The sequence below is a fragment of the Microcaecilia unicolor genome, chromosome 3 (assembly GCF_901765095.1).
Source record: "Microcaecilia unicolor chromosome 3, aMicUni1.1, whole genome shotgun sequence".
Lineage (NCBI taxonomy): Eukaryota > Metazoa > Chordata > Amphibia > Gymnophiona > Siphonopidae > Microcaecilia > Microcaecilia unicolor.
In genome coordinates, this window is record NC_044033.1 from 205,709,188 (window position 1) to 205,729,731 (window position 20,544).

The window sequence follows — 20,544 nt, forward strand, 5'->3', positions numbered from 1 at the left end:
GTTGATGTCTAATTGTGCCCTAGAGGGTGCATAACTTATAGTATTCTACCAGCTATGCGCATATCTCAGAGACATGCTCATGACACGTCCTTACGCCACCATTTTTTTTATTTATTAATTTATTTATTTGTTACATTTGTATCCCACATTTCCCCACCTATTTGCAGGCTCAATGTGGCTTACATAGTACCGGAGAGGTGTTCGTAGACTCCGGTGTGAACAAATACAAAGTGAGGATGTGATAAGATAAAGGTCATGTGGAACAGTCAGTGGAAAGTTGCGTTATGTCCATTACGTGCTTTACTTTTGTTGTGTTGCAGAGATCAGGCATTTAAGTTGGATCTGCGGGGTATGCCTTTTTAAGCAGGTTAATCTTTAGTGATTTCCGGAAGTTTAGGTGGTTGTACGTTGTTTTCAAGGCTTTTGGTAATGCGTTCCACAGTTGTGTGCTTATGTAGGAAAAACTGGATGCGTAAGTTGATTTGTATTTAAGTCCCTTGCAGCTTGGGTAGTGCAGATTTAGATATGTTTGTGTTGATTTGGATGTGTTTCTGGTTGGTATGTCAATGAGGTCTGTCATGTATCTCGGGGCTTCACCGTAGATAATTTTGTGAACCAAGGTACAGATTTTGAAGGCAATGCGTTCTTTGATTGGGAGCCAGTGAAGTTTTTCATGGAGGGGTTTTGCGCTTTCAAATAGCATTTTTCCAAATATAAGCCTGGCTGCCGTGTTTTGGGTGGTCTGAAGTTTCTTTAAAGTTTGTTCTTTGCATTCTGCATAAATTCCATTGCAGTAGTCTGTGTGGCTTAGTACCATTGATTGTATCAGGTTGAGAAATGTTTCCCTGGGGAAGAATGGTTTCACACGTTTGAGTTTCTACATTGAGTAGAACATTTTCTTTGTTGTGGATTTCACTTGGCTCTCAACACTAGAGTTAAGTCACGGTCTATTATAACGCCGAGGATTTTCAGGCTGTCTGAGATAGGGAGGGTGTAGTCTGGGGTGTTGATACTTGTGGGGTTGTCCGTGCTGGCTTGGGATGAGAGGATGAGACTGTGTTTTTTCTTTATTGAGTTTTAGTTGAAATGCATTTGCCCTTGAGTCCATGATGTTCAAGCTGAGCTTGATTTCGTTGGTGATTTCTGTCGTTGGTATTCTGTAGAACAAAATACTTTAATTGGGTTGGGCATCAATTATACACCAAGGTCTTTTCCTAGTACATAAGGGAGTAGCTCCTGCCAGGCTACAGTTGGACACCATGTGCACACGAGCATTAATTTAAAGTTTGGCATTAAACTCACCAGGAAAGGCTTATGTCCTGTCAAGCCACGAGGTTAGCATTTCACAGTGTTCAACTGAGAACGTTCCTACCTTGGCCATTCTTCTGATTCTTTGTCCATAACTCGTGGAGGTTGACCTTGAAGGGCTGTTCCTTCCTGCTCTGGGCCTCTCTGTCTTGTTCCTGCTCTGGATTTTTACTTCCCTCTGACTGGACCATGCCTCTCCTGACTAAGCAGTCTAGATCTAGATGTCTCTTGTGTTTAAACAATTTTTATTGAACTAAATAAATAAAAATTACAGACATTCAAACAAAATTCTATACAGTTCAATGTTTTCCAATCAAACTAATCTCCAACCCAACCCAACCCAACCCCTACTCCACCCATACTTTTGTGATTTTGGTGCTTATGTTATAGAATAGTGCCTAGCACATATGGGATTAATTGCCAGTCAAGTGCATAAGTGCACAATTACCGCCTATCTTTAAGGGCCAACTTATAGAACTGCTCTCCATGTGTTTTGCTGCTATGTATGCATGCAATGTGTACACTTATCCACAAGGTGACAGTATTCTGTACACTTATGCACTCCACTGGCATGTAAATGTGGGCATCCTATAATAGAATTGCCCCCTAGTGGCCGCCACGATACAGATAAGTGCTTTTGAAAATCAGGTCATCTGTCTATAACCCTTGGCTGTTCCTTTTCCTGTTTTTAATCTTTTTGAAATATTCTGCAGGGAATGCTGGTAGAAGGTCCCCCCGGCCGGGAAGGGCCAGCGGTAAGTACCTTACATTTTCCTTTCCAAGATTTTTCTGTATTCACGCTTATGCTAATGTGGAGAAGAGCTACACGCCAGATTAATACCTGAAACATCTCGATGTGTAGCATGAGACATTACAAACATGCTGAAAGAGAGTGACGCAAGGTCTTGAAACATACACCAGGCCTTGGAGACAAGCGGTTCACCAAGTGACATGCATGGGTTATGTGATTACCGTTTCCACTATCCTGGGCTGAGGTCTCTCATCACTGGCCAGTGCAGTGCCAGCTATCTCACAGTTTGCGTTGTACAGGAGCCACAAGGCCCCAGAAGACTAAGAAAGGGGCCTCTGATTTAGCTGGAACAGATTCAGGAAGTTAGACAACAGTTAAGAGGCCTCTCGCACAGATTAGTGGAAACATTGGTGACAGTGCTCGATCCTGAAGAGACATGAATCTTCCAGGTGTCTTGGGAGTGTCGTAGCCTTATTCTAGATGGACATCTACAGTTTGCCCAAGGGATAGAACTGAAGCTGCTGGTTTGCTTCTCAGATCCGATTAGGAAAACCAACCAGATGGGATCATACGAAGATATTTTTCACTTAAGATGAAAAATCCAAACTGTACAAGAAAAATATAGACTGAGTGACTTGTTGGCATTACTGCACTGAAGGAAAAAAAAAGCACAGACTGGCACAATAAGAACAGAGTGAAAGAGAATAAAACTTTTTTTTTAAATGTCAAGAAAACAGACAATCTCAAAAAAGTCAGAAATGAAGGAAGAAAAGCACTTCTCTGCAATCGACAGGTCTTTAGGATGAAAAATTCTTTGACAGACTTGGAGGACAAAGGAAATGAAGGAAGGTGCTGGAACTTCACATTGCAGGAATTACCACGCATGTGTGCAATGAAAGGCTTTTCGAGTTTCCAGAAGACTCTGGAAAATTCATGTCTTTTTTTAGCACTGAGTGAGGTCACGTGACTATTGAACTGCTGTCTTCAGAGAACATCTATTACAGGTAAGCAACTTAGGCCCAGATGCATCAACCATACGTTAAAAAAATCAAAAACGTAAAAGTCCTTACTGAAGTTGAAAAAACGAAAAATGCACTAAAAACAGAAGTCCCACATGTTCGGTTCGGTATTTGAAAGTCGAATGCATTACAGAAAGTGTAATCCACGTCGTTAATCTGCCCATAAAGCATGCGCAGAGCAGCCAAGCATTATGCTGGCTGCTCTGCGCATGCCACAAATGTCAAAACCCAAAACAACAAAAAAAAACACGTTAAAAATAAAAGGGGCAAAGACGCTCGTCAGGAGCGTCCTATATGGACGCCCTTGCCGCTGCTCCCCGCTTCTGCATGTATTAAATAAAAAATAAAAACAAAAACCCAACGTTTAGCAGCCCCGGTCCCCCTCCCTTCCTCTCTCTTTTTTTCTCCTTCTCCCACAGCTCCGCCTCCCTTCATCCTCTGCCCCTGTGCCCCGCCCCCCTGAGCTCGTCGCCGCCGCTCCCCCCCTCTACCGGACCCCCCCTCCGCTTTACCGGCCCGTGCAGTGCCTCTCACCTCTGTGTGAAGGCGCTGCACGGGCAAGAACAGCTGATCGGTGATCAGTGCTGCCTTCTCCGACGTCCCTCTGTTCTCTGTTACGTCAGAGAAGGGCGGGCCCAGGAAGAACAGAGGGACGTCGGAGAAGGCAGCACTGATCGCCGATCAGCTGTTCTTGCCCATGCAGCGCCTTCACACAGAGGTGAGAGGCGCTGCGCGGGCCGGTAAAGCGGAGAGGGGGTCCGGTAGAGGGGGGGAGCGGCGGTGACGAGCTCATGGGGGCGGGGCATGGGGCGGAGGATGGCGGGAGGCGGAGCTGTGAGAGAAGGAGAAAAACAGAGAGGAAGGGAGGGGGACCGGGGCTGCTAAACTTTGGGTTTTTGTTTTTATTTTTTATTTAATACATGTAGAAGCGGGGAGCAGCGGTGACCTCGGGGTGGGGGGCAGGGGCAAGGCCGTCCATTCAGGACGCTCCTGAAGAGCGCCCTTGCTCCCTCCCGGTCCTTTTTTGATTTTGTTTTCGTTTCATTTCTATTGTTTGCAGAGGGAAGCGGGGAGCCACATGTTTGTGTTGTTTATTTTGTTTTTCAACATGCCAGCTTGAAATTTTAAGGTGCAGGGGGAAGCGGGGAGATGACAGCTCAGGCCTTAACGATAGCTCTGACCTGACATAAAATATTTCACGGTAAATGAATCGGTGCACTCGTCGGTATGGTTAATGCATTCCAAATCGCCCACATTTCAATGGTAGTTACTCGTTTGCATTCCGTTGTTTTCGTTAGCTGCTAGCGTCCTCGGAAAATGGCCTTTAATGCATGCTCCATTTCAAAATTTCCTCCTTAAAGGGTCGTTAAAGTTTAATGCATCTTGCCCTTAGGTGGATGTGGAGGAACATTGTCAGAGTGAGGGAGAAGGAGGCAGAGAGAGAGTGTGTGAGAGACAGACTGAAGATGGAGGAAAGATAAGCAGAGAGCCTAGGAATGGGAGAGAGACACATGCATTATACATTAAACAGAAAGAAAGAGAAGGAATAGAAGTGTACGCAGAAGAGGCAGTGCATATCCTGAAGACTTTCTTCTCCATCGGGGGCCCTTTACTGTTGCATTGCCCATCATGGTCTTTGTATTTGCATTACTTTCTGTCTTTTTTATGTTTTTCATATTTTTAGGGTTTTCCCGGTCCCTCCGGATCCCAGGGAGCTCCAGGACCTGCTGGCGATCCTGGTGAAAGGGTGAGTCTGAGAACATCTGTTTTCTCTCTGCCCAGAAGGCTGCTATAGGGAATGCATACATATCACTATCTGAAGAGGCATATTGGAAGGTATCTTGTGATGAAGACAGTTGAGCTGCAAGGCAGGATATAGAGGAACTTAGATTGGGAAAGGTCACATCGATCCCTGACCCCCTTCCTCTTTTGGCACATACCACTGCAAAGGTGATAGTGTCATCACTATTTGCTTATTCTGATAGAAAAACCTCATTTCCTATATAAGAATCTCACCTGAACATTGTACTGTAGAATATATCTAACATCTTCTCTTATCACAAGGGTCCTCCAGGCCGACCAGGTCTTCCAGGTGCAGATGGCTTACCTGGGCCATCCGGCAGCTCTATGATGCTCCCGGTGAGTTACTGAAACCTCCAGAACCTTTACACAGTCAGTGAATTGTACAGTTTGTGTTGAAGATGGTGAGAGCCTGGTTTGGTAATGTGGCATAGGAAGGGTTAACACAGAACCTAACAGGGCTGGAACAGAAGAGGTTAAAAATGACAGTGGTTGTATCCAAAAAGTTTCTAACAGGACTCTTGGCGTGAGGTATGAAAAGGAGTAACATGGGAGAAGAGAATATTTAATAGGACCTTAGGAATCTGGAACCAGTACTAGACTTCTGCAGGAAATTTATAATGTGGCTAACAGAATCTGGAATCATAAGAGTTTATGACAGTATTCTTGAAGCCGATAACAGAAAAGCTAATCACTACCTCTTACTGAGGATAGGATTTAATCCAGGAAATAATAAAAGTCCTGGGGAATCTAGAACTAGTGGACATGACTCTTTTTGTGATACCTAGACCTTGAAAAAATGCATATGGAGAGGAATGGCCAGTAGGAAAAAGGAGGTGATAATGCCCCTATATAAGACTGGTGAGACCTCATTTAGAATATTGTGTACAATTCTGGAGACCACACCTTTAAAAATATATAAACAGGATGGAATCGGTCCAGAGGGCAGGTTCTTGGGGCCTGGATTGGCTGCTGTCGGAGACAGAGTGCTGGGCTTGATGGACCTTTGGTCTTTTCCCATCGTGGCAGTGCTTATGTACTAAAATGGTCTATGGTCTTTGTCATAAAGCATATGGGGACAGTCCTAAACAGCTCAATATGTATACTTTGGAAGAAAGGTGGGAGAGGGAAAATATGATAGAGACTTTTAAATACCTATGCAGCATAAATGCACAGGAAGCGAGTCTCTTTCAATTGAAAGGAAGTTCTGGAACAAGGGGGCATAGGATGAAGGTGAAAAGCTATAGACTCAGAAGTGACATGAGGAAATACTTCTTCACAGAAAGGATGGTAAATTTGTGGAATGACCTCCTGGTGGAAATGGTGGAGGCGAAAACAATATCTGAATTCAAGACAGCTTGGGATAAGTACATAGGATCTCTAAGAGAGTGATAGGGAGAGTAGATGGTATGGCTTGGCAGACTGGAAAAGCTATATGGTCTTTATCTGCCTACATTTTTCTATGCTCTATGACATATAGAACTGAAGAGATGCAAATAGCGCTATCTAGAACCTGAAAGGATACCAAATACCTGATATTCTGGAAGTGAAGAGATCATGTTTGCAGGGATACCTAGAACCTGAGAGGATATGGTTGGTTTAGAATACATGGGTGCTACTAGTAGAGTTACCTATAACATGAGGGGACAAAAAAGAGTCTCCAGGGGTCTAGAACTGCTGGGGCTGATCCTGGCACTGATACCAAAACTCTATGTGGTATAAATAACAGATTCACACAGACTGTACTTTAAGTACATATTTTCACGTGAGTACATTTTGAAGCTGTGCAGACACACTGCTGCACACTCGTGTTTCAGTTTACTTTTTGGCATTAAATTTTCACTTTGTTCCTTTCAGTTCCGGTTTGGGAGCAGTGGAGGAGACAAGGGACCAGCGGTGTCACATCAAGAGGCCCAGGCCCAGGCTATTCTGCAGCAGGCCAGGGTAAGACCCTAGTTTCTGGTGTGTGTGTGGGGGGGGTGGGGGAAGAGGGGGTGCAATGTATGTCATAGACACAAGGTGGGGACTCTTTGTGTCACAGACAGAATAAGAGAAGGAGGAGTTTCTGTGTGTCACAGATGTAACCCACAGAAATCTACTGATTGGCTGGTGCCTGACAGTCTCATTTATCAGTCTGATTTATTCCCCACCTCCCATAAGGTCACTTTCCCCCTCTCCGCCTAAATGAAAATAGAACTATGCTCAGCTTAAAAATTCTACTAGGACCCTCTTCTGATCTCACTAGACAATTTTGTGATATCATTTGGGGGTCATGACTAACAGTGTGAGGACCACTGCCATAAGAGCCCATATTGAGATACAATTTCTTTATTTTATGGCATCAGCTATGATGCAGATCCGTAGTAGATATTTTTCTGTAAAAGTTATACAATAAAGAGTTGAGAATATCATTCAGCTCATCTACTTTTTTCTTCTCAGCTGGCCCTGCGTGGCCCTCCGGGGCCCATGGGATTCACTGGCCGATCGGGACCTGTGGTGAGTATTACTGAGATGTACCAGTACTTCAAAGCCAAATTTCCACAAGGAACTGTGGGATACTGAATTCTCTGTCCATGAAGTTTAACCATGTTCTGTGGTCTTGAGTTTCAACCAATCAGAGATGAGACCTCTGTAACGCTGACTCACACTGACCCTATGGTGTTCCACTGTCTCATTTCAGGGGCATCCAGGAGGTCCGGGGCTGAAGGGAGAGGCTGGTGACCTGGGACCCCAGGTAAGAGGGTCTACGGCAGCACCCTAGAGACATTAAGAGAGTAATTCTATACAGGGTACCAAAAGATAGGTGCCAGGATGCAGCGTGCTAAGCATGAATTTTATAATGGCATCTGGTGCCCAGATACCATTAGAAAACACTGGTGTAAGTCGGTGCAACGCTTCTATGCTCACGTAGGTCTCTAGCAGGCGTACGTACACGTGGTTACCTAAATGCGGCACTTTACTGCGTAAATTACAGTCTTCTATAACATATGCATATAAATGTGAGAGCTGCCCATGCCCCGCCCATAGGAACACCCTCTTGCATTTGCATGTGCACTAAGGGGTCAATATTTAAATCACTTATCCAGGGCTGACCAGGCATATTCACTGCACTTACCTGGATGGTGCAACTGAAAATGCCCAGTTAGCACCGAAGCCAAAACCAGCTATTTTGTGGCGCTCTAAGGGATATTTAGCACTTAACCGGCTAAGGGAACTGCATAATAGGACCACATGAAACCAGGGACGTAACCAGACTTCGGTGGGAGGGGGGTCCAGAGCCCGAGGTGAGGGGGCACATTTTAGCCCCCCTGGCGCCACCGACCCCTCCCCTGCCACCACCAACTTTGACCTGCCCCGGCGCCAACCCTTTTGACCCCCCCTTCCCGCCGCCACCAACCCTCCACCACCGTCGACGTCGGGTACCTTTGCTGGTGGGGGGACCCCAACCCCCACCAGCCGAAGTCCTCTTCTTTGGCGCTGCTGGCTGATCTGCAAGGCTTCGTTCTGTTTCAGATCAGCCAGCAACGCCGGAGAAGAGGACTTTGGCTGGCGGGGTACCCGGCGGTGACGGCGGGAAGGGGGGTCGAGAGGGTCATCAGCAGGGGGGGCCAGGGCCAAATCTACGGGGGCCCATACCCCCGTGGCCCCACGTAGTTACGCCCCTGCATGAAACATAGGGGTATTGTATATTGTACTTATCCGGCTAGGTTTTATTCAGCGGTGTATGCCCGATATTCAATGGCCTGGCATTGAATATCGGGGTATAAAGTAATTGTCGAACAAAAATACCCTGACCACCAGTGGCCAAATTTCTACCCCTAAGGTTGTTGAATTACCACCTAGCACATATGTGCAAACTGTAACAGACACATGTGTAAGGGTTAGTATTTCTATAATTTTAGCACTTACGTTTAGGTGCTAATACTATAGGATTGGGGAGTCTGAGGGCGGTTCTCTATAGAAATCACACACCAAATATATGCATAGTATATAGCATGTAGGCATAAAAGGGCCAATATTGTGCCTAGGCCCTATTCTATATCTACGCGAATATCCCCGGTAATGTATAGTTGCAACGTAAGCATAGGCAGAGTCTAGGTTGCACATTTACTGGACTGTGGTAGCGTGGATTAGTGGCTGGTTGCACTTTATATACACAAAAGGAAATAGCCAGCCTAGTTTCCTCACAAGCTTGGTACTGCTACTAAAGTCTCTTTAAGCACAGTCACAGTTCCAGTAGCCTGTCCCTGACGTGGCTCCACACTTCAATCTGCAATAAGCATTCTCAGGCATAATAGCAGTTCCAATAGTCTGTCCCAGACATGGCTTCATAGTACAGATAGCCAAGGGATAATTGGCCTACCTTGGCATTGTTCAGTTACAATCCCTGGTGGCACAGACTTGAGGCTTCTTACAACACAGGGCACAAGGAAAAGGGAAAGGGGATGGGATGATATATTGTGGTTTCAATCTAGGCATCTGAGCTAGGGCCACTCCTTTCAGGTATTGCAGCCAATCCAGAACACCCTGGGAGAATCCTTGCTAGGGGCCTCCTTGCCTGTTCTACTGAGAGCTTTTAACTTCCTGCTCTCTGCTTGAGCCCCGCCCTCTTGGCCAGACAGTCTAGCTAAGCTTATTCCCTGCCTTAAGGTAGCTCAGTTCAGCCCCAGTGAGGGATATCCTTAAGAAACCCTGCCTGGTACCACCCACTCTTTCACATGGACTATGAGGTAGAATAAAACACCAACTGATAGAGGAAATTTCCATGATGCAGGTGTCATCATGAAACCATGATATCTTGTCAATGGACAGCTGAAAATAATTTAAGATAAGTGTATTTAGTTTAAAAAATTTGAAAGTTCATTCAATTTATTTTTTTGTAAAAAACTGGACTTATGATGACATATGAGCACCGATAAGCCAGCAAATCAAACACAGTCAGGGTGACAAAAGATTGAACGGCAGACGATGTCCAATATATTGTGGCTTTATTACAACATCCGAGAGTCGACACGAGTTGTGTTCCGACCAAAGAAGGCCTTCTTCAGGAGTCTTCTGTTGGATGTATAGGATTCTTAGCTAGCCTTAGTAAAATGAGGTGATGTCTAATACCTTGCTGCTCGCTTCTAACAAAAAAATAAAACAAAACCAAAAAACCGTGGATGCTTGAACTCTCAAGAGTACAAAGTTTTCAATTTGTACTCTTGAGAGTTCAAGCATCCACATTTTTTTTTGGCCAAAACACGACTTCTGTTGAGTCTCGGATGTCATAATAAAGCCACAATATATTGGACATCGTCTGCTGTTCAATCTTTTGTCACCCTTGCTGTGTTTAATTTGTTTGTGTGCAGGGCCGCCGAGAGGGGGGGGACGGGGGGGGGGGGGGGGGGGGACAAAATTCCTGGGGCCCGGGTCTCCAAGGGGGGCCCGGCGCCGCAACTCCACCCACCACCGGGGGCCCCTTCCACCCGAACCCCCGCCAGCAGAAGTGCTGTCTTCTGTTCTGACTCCGGCGTGCGTGGCCCACACAGACGCGCTCCTCTCAGCTGATCTTCGCTGTACTCTGCAGGGCTTCTGTGCATCTGACGTCTTGCACGTGCAGGACATCAGACGCACAGAAGCCCTGCAGAGTACAGCGAAGATCAGCTGAGAGGAGTGCGCTGTGTGGGCCGCGCACGCAGGAGTCAGAAGACAGCAATTATGCTGGCGGAGGTTCGGATGGAAGGGGCCCGGCCCGGTGGCGGAGGCGGGTGGGACTGTGGCGCCGGGCCCCCCTCAGGGGGGGGCGGCGACAACCTGGGGGGTGGTAGTGGGGGCGGGCCCGGGGGCGGCCTTGTCCCGGGCCCGGCCCAGTCTCTCGGCGGCCCTGTTTGTGTGACTGCAAGAGTTGCTGTTTTTGCCGTATCCAATAATAAGTTAGACTATGATTAGTCATTGTTGTGGAAAGCTCTCCCAAGTCTTGATTGTCCAGTAAGAAATGGAGGTTTCTATAGGAGGTGGATATTGTGCATAAGGTAGGGGCCTTTTAAGACTTCTCACATAGGCTTCCTGTTATAAAAGTATTCCCGATATGTCCCATTCCCTTCCAATCAGACACTGGTCAATTTTCTTTCTCCATACTGTGTTTTATTGCAAAGATTTCCATGAGTTTCTTCAGTCTCGCCCTTCCTTCCTTCCTTAGGGTCCCCGAGGTCCGCATGGTCTTTCTGGTCCTCCAGGGAAGCCCGGCAAGAGGGTAAGTATATTTGTCTGTTTGCTCCCTGTGAGTGACTGTACTGTGGATAAATCTATTGATTCACAATGACTGTAGTACCAATATAAATGACAGTAAAATAAATAAATAAATAAATAAAATACTGGTATAAAATTCTAGTCAAACAATAGCAAATATCTATGTGTCCAGGATTCTAATGACTGGGTTGGTTACTTTTCTTCAGCATTGCTGTGACCATACCTCATATTGTCAGAATGTCACTTAGCGGAGATTGGCTGGCAGAGCCGGAGGTGGGAGGCGGGGCTAGTGCTGGGCAAACTTCTATGGTCTGTGCCCTGAAAATGGCAGATACAAATCAAGGTCAGGTATACAATAAAGTAGCACGTATGAGTTTATCTTGTTGGGCAGACTGAATGGACCGTACAGGTCTTTCTCTGCCGTCATCTACTATGTTAATATCCTGCTTATTTTCAAACAAGAAGGCCGGCCATCTTCCAACACAAATTGGGAGATGGCCGGCCATCTCCTAAAGCCGGCCAAATCGGTATAATCAAAGCCGATTTTGGCCGACTTCAACTGCTTTCTGTCGCGGAGCTGGCGAAAGTTCAAGGGGGCGTGTTGGCAGTGTAGCGAAGCCGGGACGGGGGCGTGCTTACGAGATGGCCAGATTCAGCCGATAATGGAAAAAAGAAAGTCGGCACTGATGAGCATTTGGCCGACTTTACTTGGTTCATTTATTTTTAGGACCAAGCCTCAAAAAGGTGCCCCAACTCACCAGATGACCACTGGAGGGAATCGGGGATAACCTCCCCGTATTCCCCCAGTGGTCACCAACCCCCTCCCACCCTAAAAACCAAAAACATTTTTTTGCCAGCCTCTATGCCAGCCTGAAATGTCATACCCAGCTCCTTGACAGCAGTATGCAGGTCCCTGGAGCCGTTTTAGGGGGTACTGCAGTGCACTTCAGGCAGGCGGACCCAGGCCCATCTCCCCCCTACTGTTACACTTGTGGTGGTAAATGTGAACCCTTCAAAACCCACCCGAAACCCACTGTACCCACATGTAGTTGCCCCCCTTCACCCATAAGGGCTATAGTAGCGGTGTACAGTTTTGGGGGGCTCAACACCCAAGGTAAGGGAGCTATGTACCTGGGAGCAATTAATGAAGTCCACTGCAGTGCCCCCTAGGGTGCTCGGTTGGTGTCCTGGCATGTGAGGGGGGCCAGTGCACTACAAATGCTGGCCCCTCCCATGACCAAATGCCTTGGATTTGGCTGGGTTTGAGATGGCCAGCTTCAGTTTCCATTATCGGCGAAAACCAATGCCGGCCATCTCAAATCCGGCCAAATCTAGTCTAACTTATGTCATCTGACATTTGGCCGGCCCCAACCGTATTATTGAAACAAAAGATGGGCGGCCATCTTTTTCGATAATACGGTCGGGGACAGCTCTTTCCGGCGCCGGCCATATAGATGGCCGCCCGTATAGATGGCTGGCGCCGTTCGATTATGCCCCTCCACGTCACTGGAGCTGAGCTCATCTGAGGTAAAAGGCTAATTCTTCCTGCCCAGTTATTCAACATGGCCTCAGTTTGAAGGTCCTGGGTGGGAGGATGAAACTGGACTTTTTCAGTAGATGGGACGGAGGAGGTCCGGGATTGTCATTTTTCAAATTGGAGCTGGGAGGAACGCAAGACCCGTGATCGCCCTGCTTTAAAAATCAGAACCAGTTGGGAGGAGACTGTGGTTGCCAAATTTACTTTTTTAAGGTCTTGGAGACATTTGGCCAAAGATATTTAGGGTTCCTATTGCAACATGTAAATTTATACAGCCACACTTACTGATTAGCTAAATATCATTCTGACCACCTAAACACTGGAGTTGCACCCCTGCCCCACCTCCAACGCCATCCCATTTAGACCATTTAGACCATGTTTTATTTATTTATTTATTGCATTTGTATCCCACATTTTCCCACCTTTTTGCAGGCTCAATGTGGCTTACAATACATCATGAATGGTGAAGATATATTAGAAAATAGATATTTAGTGTTACAGAAGAATCATGGGTAACATGATAATGATAGAACATGATAATAATATAACAAGCAGATATTATAAGACAGTTCTGAATATATGTGGAGGAGTGGTGTATGTTCACATTTGTTGATCTTTGTGGTATGCCTTATTAAAGAGATGGGTCTTCAGTAGTTTGCGGAAGATTTGCGTATAAGTCTATGCCATGCATATTTATTAGTGTCTTGAACATGTGACCTATTTATGGCCCTCGAGGACTGGAAGCGACTAGCACTGTTATAGGAGTCGGGTAGTAATGATAAGAGAATGTCTTTTCCGTGTATCTTTATGCTGGATTTTCAGCTATGTTCACTGTTCAAGTCGGACCTTGAATATGCATTAGAATATGTGGTCCTACGTAAACAGATAATGATAAGCAGATAATACTGGACACTGGCATTTGTCTGTTTATCTTTTAACCCAACTCCTAGACGCCTCCAACCTCTCCCTCATCTCGAAGACCAGCCAAAAGTAATGTGCCAATGACCTGAAATTGTCACTCCTGGAGATTTATGCAGTTAACTGCATAAATTCTTTCAATGTTAACCCCATAGTGTAAAGGGGAGAGGGTGTGTACTACTGATAACTGCATTGATATCTATTTCAGTGCTAGTATATAAATTTTAGTATTTATTTATTTAGGCTTGATATGCCGCCTTTGCTGGTGAGCAGTTCAAAGCGGTATACAAAAAAAATCCTATATAATAATTTGCACCTCTGCACATCCATCTGGCTGCCTGGGTTCGTAACACAGTTCCTATTGGTCCGCCATGGGGATGTTGTCACAGGGCGGACCAATGGGAAGTGAGAGGGAAGGGAACCCAGCAGCAGGCACCGGAGGTGAGTAAACAATCGTCCCCCCCCCGTTCTCCCTTTCCTGTTGCAGGACGACCCCCCTCCCCTTCAAATTGCAGGACACCCCCTCCCTCCCTCCCTCCTTCCACTCCCCTCCGACTTCCACACCCCCCCTCTCCTCCGAGTTCAACGCCTCCCTGCCTCCCTCCCTCGAAGTGCAAGCAGGACGTGTCCTCCGGCAGCCCCTCACCTTCCTGCGTGCCGGCTCTAATTTAAAAATTGTTACCTCGGCGTCCGGCGTGAGCATTGAAGGCGAGCGGTGCTACAGACTGCCTTCCCATCTGTCTGAGCTCTGCCTCTGGTCCCGCCCTTTCGGAAACAGGAAATGAGGGCGAGACCAGAGGCAGAGCTCAGACAGATGGGAAGGCAGTCTGTAGCACCGCTCGCCTTCAATGCTCACGCCAGACGCCGAGGTAACAATTTTTAAATTAGAGCCGGCACGCAGGAAGGCGAGGGGCTGCCGGAGGACAGGTCCTGCTTGCACTTCGAGGGAGGGAGGCACGGGGGCGTTAAACTCGGAGGAGAGAGGGGGTGTGGAACTTGGAGGGGAGTGGAGGGAGGGAGGGGGTGTCCTGCAACTTGAAGGGGAAGAGGGCATCCTGCAGCTGGAAGGGGAGGGGGCCGAGGAACTTGAAGGGCAGGGGAGGGGGGCCTGGAACTCGGAGGAGACGGAGGGAGGGGGGCTGGAACTCAGACGACAGAGAGGGACAGAGTGGGGGAGGGAGGGGAGGCCATGGAACTTGGACGACAGACAGGGAGAGAGGGAGGGAGGTAGGGAGGGGGGTGTGGAACCTTGCTAGCGCCCATTTCATTCCTCTATGAAATGAGCCTCTTTTACTAGTATTAAAATATATGCACAAAAAAAGGAAAAGGAAATACAATGTTGGACAGGAAAGAGTAGATACGAACACAAATACTAGCCACAATGCAAGAAAACATTAATACAGGGTTAGAATAGGGGGGAGGGTAAAAAGGTGTGTGTGTGTGGGGGGGGGGGGGGGGGGGGTGGACAGGGAAGAGGGTTAAGGAAGGAGGATAAGGGCTACTTCAAAAATAAAGAAAAACATCACAACTGCAGTCAGGAAGACTTGTTGGAACAGCCAGGTTTTGACCATGAATTTAAAATTATTAAAGGAAAATTCGGAACGGATGATGAGAGGCAAGGAATTCCATAGAGCTGGAGCACCATAAAAGAACGCTTGGTGTCTGGTAGATTGGTAGATTCAAGGCCCAGGGATGCATGTTTCGGACCTGATAGAAAAAGTCTATGATTATTTAACGAATGAAGGACACGGTGCAGAGAATAAGGGATTGTGGGGGAAAATAAATAAGGTGGGAAACGAGTCCTGAATGCCTTGAGAGTGAGCATGAGCAGCTTGAAAAGAATATGTTGCTTAATCGGGAGCCAGGGGAGATGTGATTGAAACGGTGAGCACGGCAAAGGTATATTTTGGAGAGATTGTAATTTCTTTAAAATAGAGTGACTGCAACCAAGATACACAACGTTGCAGTAATCAAGTCTTGTAGTCAGTAGGAAGAGAATAAGTACGTGAAAAGAGTTGTGATCGAAATACCGTTGAATGGATCGCAGCTGTCGAAGAACAAAGAAACCAGATTTACAAACTTGACAAACAAGCATATGTACAATTGAGTGTGTACTGCTGTGTGTGTGTGTCTATATGAGCGGTTGTGTTACTGTGTGTGTGTATCTTGTTTGTATGTGCATTGGTGTTCATGTGTATATTGGTATATGAATGTGTACTGGTGTTTTTGTTATCATGTGAGTGTGTATTAGTTTCTTTCATGGGCAGTGTCTCCAAATGGTTTATTTTTGTGCATACCTTGACAGTAATGTGGTCTGTGTGTGTGTTTTGGTGTATATGTACTGATATTTGTGTTGTTGGTGTGAATATGCATTGTTTTGTCATCATATGTGTATGTATTAGTCTTTGTGTTATTGTTGCACTAGTGTGATTATGTATCGGTGTTTTTGTTATTGTATATGTGTATATTGATGTTTGTGTTATCATGTGTGTGTAGATACTGGTGTGCATGTATTGATGTTTGTGTTATTGTGTAAATGTGTATTGGTGTGTTTGTTATTGTGGTGTATATCGGTAAGTGAGTGTGTATTGTGTATTGTGTTATTGTGTGAGTATGGTTATTTCTTTTTATTCTAAGATTACAGAAAGTTTGTCAGTGTGTTGATAATTAAAATTTAATGTGGAAATAAGGGATAATAAATACAATTCCCAAGCTCTGTTGTGTCAAATATGATTGCATTTCTAGCCTTATTGTAGGTTTTAATTTCTGTGTCTCTTTCTCAGGGTCGATCAGGAGCAGATGGGGCTCGAGGTCTTCCTGGTGAATTTGGCTCTAAGGTAACAAAAGCAGCTTCTTTTAGCAATTAAACCTTATTCTGATCTATTCTAAGATTCCTGCTTTGAGAGTTGAGGCCCAAGTATTCATTTTGCCTGTGATACTGGGTCTCTATGAGGAGAGACTGATCTGGAGTCTCTGTCTCATTTCCTTTGAGAAAGGAAAGGGAAGGGAATGGAACTTGATATACCACCTTTCTGTGGTTATAATCAAAGTGGTTTACAGGTACTTATTTGTACCTGGGGCAATGGAGGATTAAGTGAGTTACCCAGAGTCACAAGGAGTTGCAGTGGGAATCGAACCCAGTTCCCCAGGTTCTCAGGCCACTGCACTAACCACTAGGCTACTTCTCCACTCCAGGAGTAATCAAGGGCTAAGGTCTAGGAGCTCTGTCTCTCCCTCTGAAAAGTTTGTGATCTGGCTGACATTTTTCCTGTTTCTCTTTCACAGGGAGACCGAGGTTTTGATGGACTGCCTGGCCTTCCAGGGGACAAAGGTCACCGGGTAAGTACCCCATATGCACCTTTTCATATTCCTTATACCTAACCCCTGAGGGACTGCAAATTAAGACTGAGAGACATTGGACCCTCTGAAGAGACCAAGTTATCAGATCCCGAGCTTCAATTAACAATCTATTCCTGTGATTGTTCTCAGGGTGAGCCTGGAGCCCAGGGCCTCCCCGGTCCCCCTGGAGAGGACGGAGAGAGGGTGAGTCATTGATTTTATGTTTTTTTAGTTCTTTGTCTACATCCATTGAGCAAGACTAATCTGCCAAACGGTATGAGTGAAGGGACACAATGAGAAGAGAGGAAGCGGTACATCAGGATGACATCATCAGAAGTGGGCATGAGATTCTATAAAGGTCAGGTTGAAGGGCCATAGTGCATAAAAATGGCCTTATCAGAAAAGGACCCTCACTGCACTAGATTCTGGGCAGGTCAAGTCAAAAGATCATGATGCATGGGGATGACATCATCAGAAGTGGACGATCTCCACACCGAACCCTTTAAGACCACAGATAACTGGCTGGAGAAGGACAAGGGAGAAGTCTGTGCATGCTGGTAGCAGTATCTCTTATGAAAAAAGAAATACTGTATACATCTTTTTTAATTATTTACTTACATTTGGTATACCGCTAAAGGCCTTTACATAGGCAATGAAGTGGTTTACAGACAGATATCTAAGCAGTGTACATGACAGTTACATATACAGCTTAGCGGTTACATGCATATTGGGGTTACCATAGGTGCAGATACCTAAGCAGTGTGCATCACATTTATACAGAAGAGAGATAAGGGAGAGTAGATAAACTAACAAGGGGTAGAAAAACAGGCCACCTGAACTGCAGTTCTGGCAGTGAACAGTGACATCTCCAGCAACACTGTCCTTTGTGTTTTACAATTTATATAAAAGTGCCATGGGGTTGTGAGGTGAAGTGTGGTTGATGAGGTGGTTGATACACCTTGTCACGAAATGCCTAGCACCCACCTGGGGTTACCCTGTGGCCACCTGAAGGGTCTGCCCAGCACTGCCCAGACTCGCCTGCACCTGGTCTCGTGCTCTATACTAGCACTCTCCTCCCACCAGCTGGGTCTCACTTGCCTCTGGGCTAGTTTCCCACTCTCAAGTTATTCCCTGGTGATTTCTAGGACACTGGGGCCAACTCCAGGGGTCCCACAGTTTCTAGAAAGCACCCAAGACCCAAAACACAAACCAGGATTCTTAATCAGTCTAGAACAAACAGGGCTAATAAATGAACTGATTTATTATCAAGAAAAATTTGAACAGTGAACGTTTGAAAAATCAGATAGATGGAAAAGTACAGGGTGCAATAACAGATAACCAAAACAAGGATCAACATTAAAGCTATCTAACACTTTTTACTACCTGGGGAGTTCAGGAAATCAACTGTTGACAAGTCTTGAACAGGATCTCTGGACAAAGATGTTTCTCCTTTGTGTCTCTACACTGAGATTAAAGAAAGATCCAGTACCTCCAGGCTAGATTTGAAGTCCAGAACCAATCAGAGCCCAGAGCATCAACCTTTGAAAGTATCTGGCCAATGGTACTGCAAGTTCCCCTTTTCTCAAGGCTAAATTGGAAAAGAGAAAGTAATCTTTCCTGCAACAGCTTTAAAACTGAAAACAAGCACCATCTGCTTGTCAGTTAAAATAAATGCATTTTCATAAAATTATTATTTATTTATTTATTTGTAGCATTTGTATCCCACATTTTCCCACCAATTTGCAGGCTCAATGTGGCTTACATTATGCCTTAATGGCAATCGCCATTTCCAGGTAGAGACTTACAAGTGATATTACATAAGGTGCATGCATGATAAAGTATAATACTTTATGGTATTACATAAAGGTTCCTGAGTGATAGAGTAAATATAACATAGGTTGGATAGTCAGCTATAGAGAGTTCATTTCTGACATGAGAAATAAAGTGGTAGTGTGTATTGCGTAATTTTCATTAGTAGTCATGTGGTTGTTATTCAGGTGTAGGGGTGTGGTTTTGTCTAGTTCATCTAAAGTCTGTGGTTAGGATGGAACGTTGTGATATGCCTTCTTGAATAGTTCAGTTTTCAGTAGTTTTCGGAAGATAGTAAGGTCATGCATGGTTTTTATGGCCTTCGGTAGTGCGTTCCATAGTTGCGTGCCTATGTATGAGAAGCTGGATGCATATGTGGATTTATATTTAAGTCCTTCACAGCTGGGGTAATGGAGATTCAGGAATGTTCTGGCTGATCTGATTGTGTTCCTAGTTGGCAGGTCTATGAGGTCTGACATATAGCTCGGGGCTTCACAGTGAACGATTTTGTGGACCAGGGTGCAGACTTTGAACGCAATTCATTCTTTTAGTGGGAGCCAGTGTAGTTTTTCTCTTAGGGGTTTGGCACTTTTGTATTTTGCTTTTCAAAATATGAGTCTGGCTGCTGTATTTTGGGCAGTTTGAAGCTTCTTGATGATTTGCTCTTTGCATCCTGCATAAATGGCATTACAGTAATCTAGGTGGCTTAGTACCATTGATTGCACTAGGCTGCGGAATGTTTCCCTTGGGAAGAAAGGTTTGATTCTTTTTAGTTTCCACATTGAGTGGAACATTTTCTTTGCTATGTTTTTCGCATGGCTTTCGAGTGTGAGATTTCGATCAATTGTAACTCCAAGAATTTTCAGACTGTCTGAGATATGGAGGGTGTAGTCTGAGGTGTTTATGGTGGTGGGTTTGTTCGTGTTAAATTGTGATGAGATAATAAGACATTGTGTCTTTTCTGCATTAAGCTTTAGTTGGAATGCATCCACCCATGAGTTCATTATGTGGAGACTGTGATTGATTTTGTTTGTGATTTCGGCTAAGTCGTGTTTCAACGGGATGTAAATCGTGACATCGTCTGCATAGATGTATGGGTTAAGTCCTTGGTTGGATAACGACTTAGCTAATGGTGTCATCATTAAGTTGAAAAGGGTTGGTGAGAGCAGTGATCCTTGTGGTACTCCTCATTCTGGTTTCCATGGTGATGATGTTTTTGAGTTAGATATCACGATATGTTCTTGTGGTTAGGAAGCTGTTAAACCATCTGAGTACATTTCCTCCAATCCCGAAGTACTGTAGGATGTTCGATAGTATTTGGTGACTGACCATGTCAAACGCGCTGGACATGTCAAACTGTAGGAGAAGCACATTATTTCCTGTTGCAATCATTTGTTTGAATTTGGCTAGGAGAGTGACTAGCACTGTTTCCGTGCTATGGTTGGATCGAAATCCAGACTGTGATTCATGTAATATTGTGAATTTGTTTAAGTAATCGGTAAGTTGTTTGGTTACCATACTTTCCATCAGTTTGACTATCGTAGATATAGACGCTACTGGGCGGTAGTTGGTTGTGTCATTTAATTTTTTCTTTAAATCTTTGGGTTACAATTCACAGACCTGAAAACCCACTGTTTTGTCACACCCCTGTACACTTTTGAAATGTTGTTCAGAGGTAGTGAGGACGAGAGGGTGGTGATGTGGAAGACGATTGAGGGGCAAGTTAATGGGCTATGAAAGGGGAAGTTATAAGACACAAGACCTCCTCTTGCAAGTTCTGGATTTTTATGGTTAGGTTTTGGGGATGGGAGGGGTTTGGCCTTGTTTTGTCA

General features: G+C 45.3%; 1 protein-coding gene across 5 annotated transcripts in view; it reads left to right on the top strand.

The window, feature by feature from the left end:
- The window catches only part of COL11A2 (collagen type XI alpha 2 chain), a 139,019-nt gene that overhangs the window by 56,080 nt on the left and 62,395 nt on the right, over positions 1 to 20,544 (top strand). For all 5 annotated transcript variants that reach the window (XM_030197236.1, XM_030197238.1, XM_030197239.1 and 2 more), the window contains 10 exons: positions 2,022 to 2,063; positions 4,763 to 4,825; positions 5,143 to 5,217; positions 6,736 to 6,822; positions 7,318 to 7,374; positions 7,559 to 7,612; positions 11,060 to 11,113; positions 16,348 to 16,401; positions 16,850 to 16,903; positions 17,054 to 17,107. In XM_030197236.1, the coding sequence (XP_030053096.1) occupies positions 2,022 to 2,063; positions 4,763 to 4,825; positions 5,143 to 5,217; positions 6,736 to 6,822; positions 7,318 to 7,374; positions 7,559 to 7,612; positions 11,060 to 11,113; positions 16,348 to 16,401; positions 16,850 to 16,903; positions 17,054 to 17,107 (594 nt within the window). The remainder of the gene's footprint in view (positions 1 to 2,021; positions 2,064 to 4,762; positions 4,826 to 5,142; positions 5,218 to 6,735; positions 6,823 to 7,317; positions 7,375 to 7,558; positions 7,613 to 11,059; positions 11,114 to 16,347; positions 16,402 to 16,849; positions 16,904 to 17,053; positions 17,108 to 20,544) is intronic.